Below are 1,718 nucleotides of genomic sequence, written 5' to 3' on the forward strand. Positions count from 1 at the left end.
ACATAAGTTTAGAAAAACCTTAACTCTGCCCCTTGGTTGGCACACATTTTATTTAAAAAAAAAAAAAAAAAAGTCCAGTAACTTGGATACAGCTTCTGTCAAATTATCAACCGCAAAGGCTTTTTACCATCTTGAATGGTAAAACAGCGCAGGCTTCTCTTAACAGCCTGGTGTCATGATGGAGGAACAGTTTTTAACAGCAGCATCCATAGCAGATAGATGCCAACTGCTTCTTCCTGTTCAAAGAGTCTGTGTTACCAGATCCGTTTCTGATCATTATGGGAACAGATGGATCCAAACTCCTAGACAAAACATTTTGCATCACATCAGTAAGGCTGGAATGATGAAAGCCCATTAGACCAGTGAAATACCACATTTGATATTCAGTGTATCTTTGTGGGACCCACTAGTAAAGCAGCACTGTTGTGCTGCTCAGCATTTTATAATCTAAATACTCAAGTGTCTTTTCCAAAAATGGGAGCAGAGTTAACTGGGTTTGTCCTGACTGCTTTTGCAGACTTTGCAGTATATGGCATTAACTTTTATTATGAAGATGAACCTTAACCTGGGATTTCCAGGTTTTCAAACCTATTTTTGACTGAAATAAATCATAGATGAAGAAAGTGGGGTTTGTCTGGGAATTATTATTCCTGTCCCCTTCAGATTGCTATTGGAGAATTTCCAAAGTGCCCTGTCTCCCTTATAAGCCTGATAAATTAACCTCGTTGATTCTTCTGAGACCTTTACTTGGCTGGCTGCAAGGTATTGTTTGGTCTCTTCTGCCAGTTCCTAGCTTAAGTTTGTTCCCCTGGGGCCGGAGTATTTGCAGCTGAGCACAGTGTCCCAGGTGCAACCTCCCCAGAACCACACAGCGAGAACATATCCCTTCTTTGCTCAGTGTGGAAGACCCCGTCCAGTTAGAGTTGATGCATGTTGGGGCTTGCCCCCGTGTGACACTTGTCTCTTCCCCTCGCCCCGGTCCCAGGTGCCGGATGTGTTCGCTGACCTTCTACTCCAAGTCGGAGATGCAGATCCACTCCAAGTCCCATACGGAGACAAAGCCACACAAGTGTCCTCACTGCTCCAAGAGCTTCGCCAACAGCTCCTACCTGGCCCAGCACATTCGCATCCACTCAGGGGCCAAGCCCTACACGTGCAGCTACTGCCAGAAGGCCTTCCGCCAGCTCTCCCACCTGCAGCAGCACACACGGTAAGGGCCAGAGGAGGCTGGGGGCCCTCCGCACTGCATGTTGCCGTCATCCCAGCATGCTGTGAGCACTCTCAGTGGGCGACTGCCTGGGGAGACCTTGCCGTTTTCCGCAGGCTGGTCAGGTCTTGCACACGACAAACCGGCAGTAGTGGTATCTGACACGTGAGACTCCTCACTTGCTGTGAGGGGCTGGGCGTGCACGGAGGTTAGCGCTGCTCACCCAAAGGGGCGTCCACAACGGAGTGACGCTTTCTGACAGAAAGGTAGGGCTGGTTGTGTCAGAGCGAGAGTAGGGCGGGCGTAGGAGGACTGTTCCCTGTCTCCCCAGCGTAGTTCTGCCAAATGTCTCAGTCCAGGCTTGCAGCCTCCCTGCTATTTCAGCCATAGGCTTCCCACACACAGCTCTGCCAATGCCCCTCAGTCCAGACTCTATAGTTCCTCTCTCTGGATCCTCCCCCGGTGCAGACAGACCATGGTCTCTTGAATCGAAGGGGAGCACGGTTTGAGA

General features: G+C 49.8%; 1 protein-coding gene across 1 annotated transcript in view; it reads left to right on the forward strand.

The window, feature by feature from the left end:
* ZNF384 (zinc finger protein 384) overlaps nt 1–1,214 on the forward strand; it is a 16,127-nt gene extending 14,913 nt beyond the window's left edge. Inside the window, exon 5 of the mRNA XM_009864312.1 lies at nt 986–1,214. Coding sequence (XP_009862614.1) covers nt 986–1,214 — 229 coding nt within the window. The remainder of the gene's footprint in view (nt 1–985) is intronic.
* The last annotated feature ends 504 nt before the right edge of the window (nt 1,215–1,718 follow it).

This window comes from Apaloderma vittatum, unplaced genomic scaffold (genome assembly GCF_000703405.1).
Source record: "Apaloderma vittatum isolate BGI_N311 unplaced genomic scaffold, ASM70340v1 scaffold38972, whole genome shotgun sequence".
NCBI classification, from domain to species: Eukaryota; Metazoa; Chordata; class Aves; order Trogoniformes; family Trogonidae; genus Apaloderma; species Apaloderma vittatum.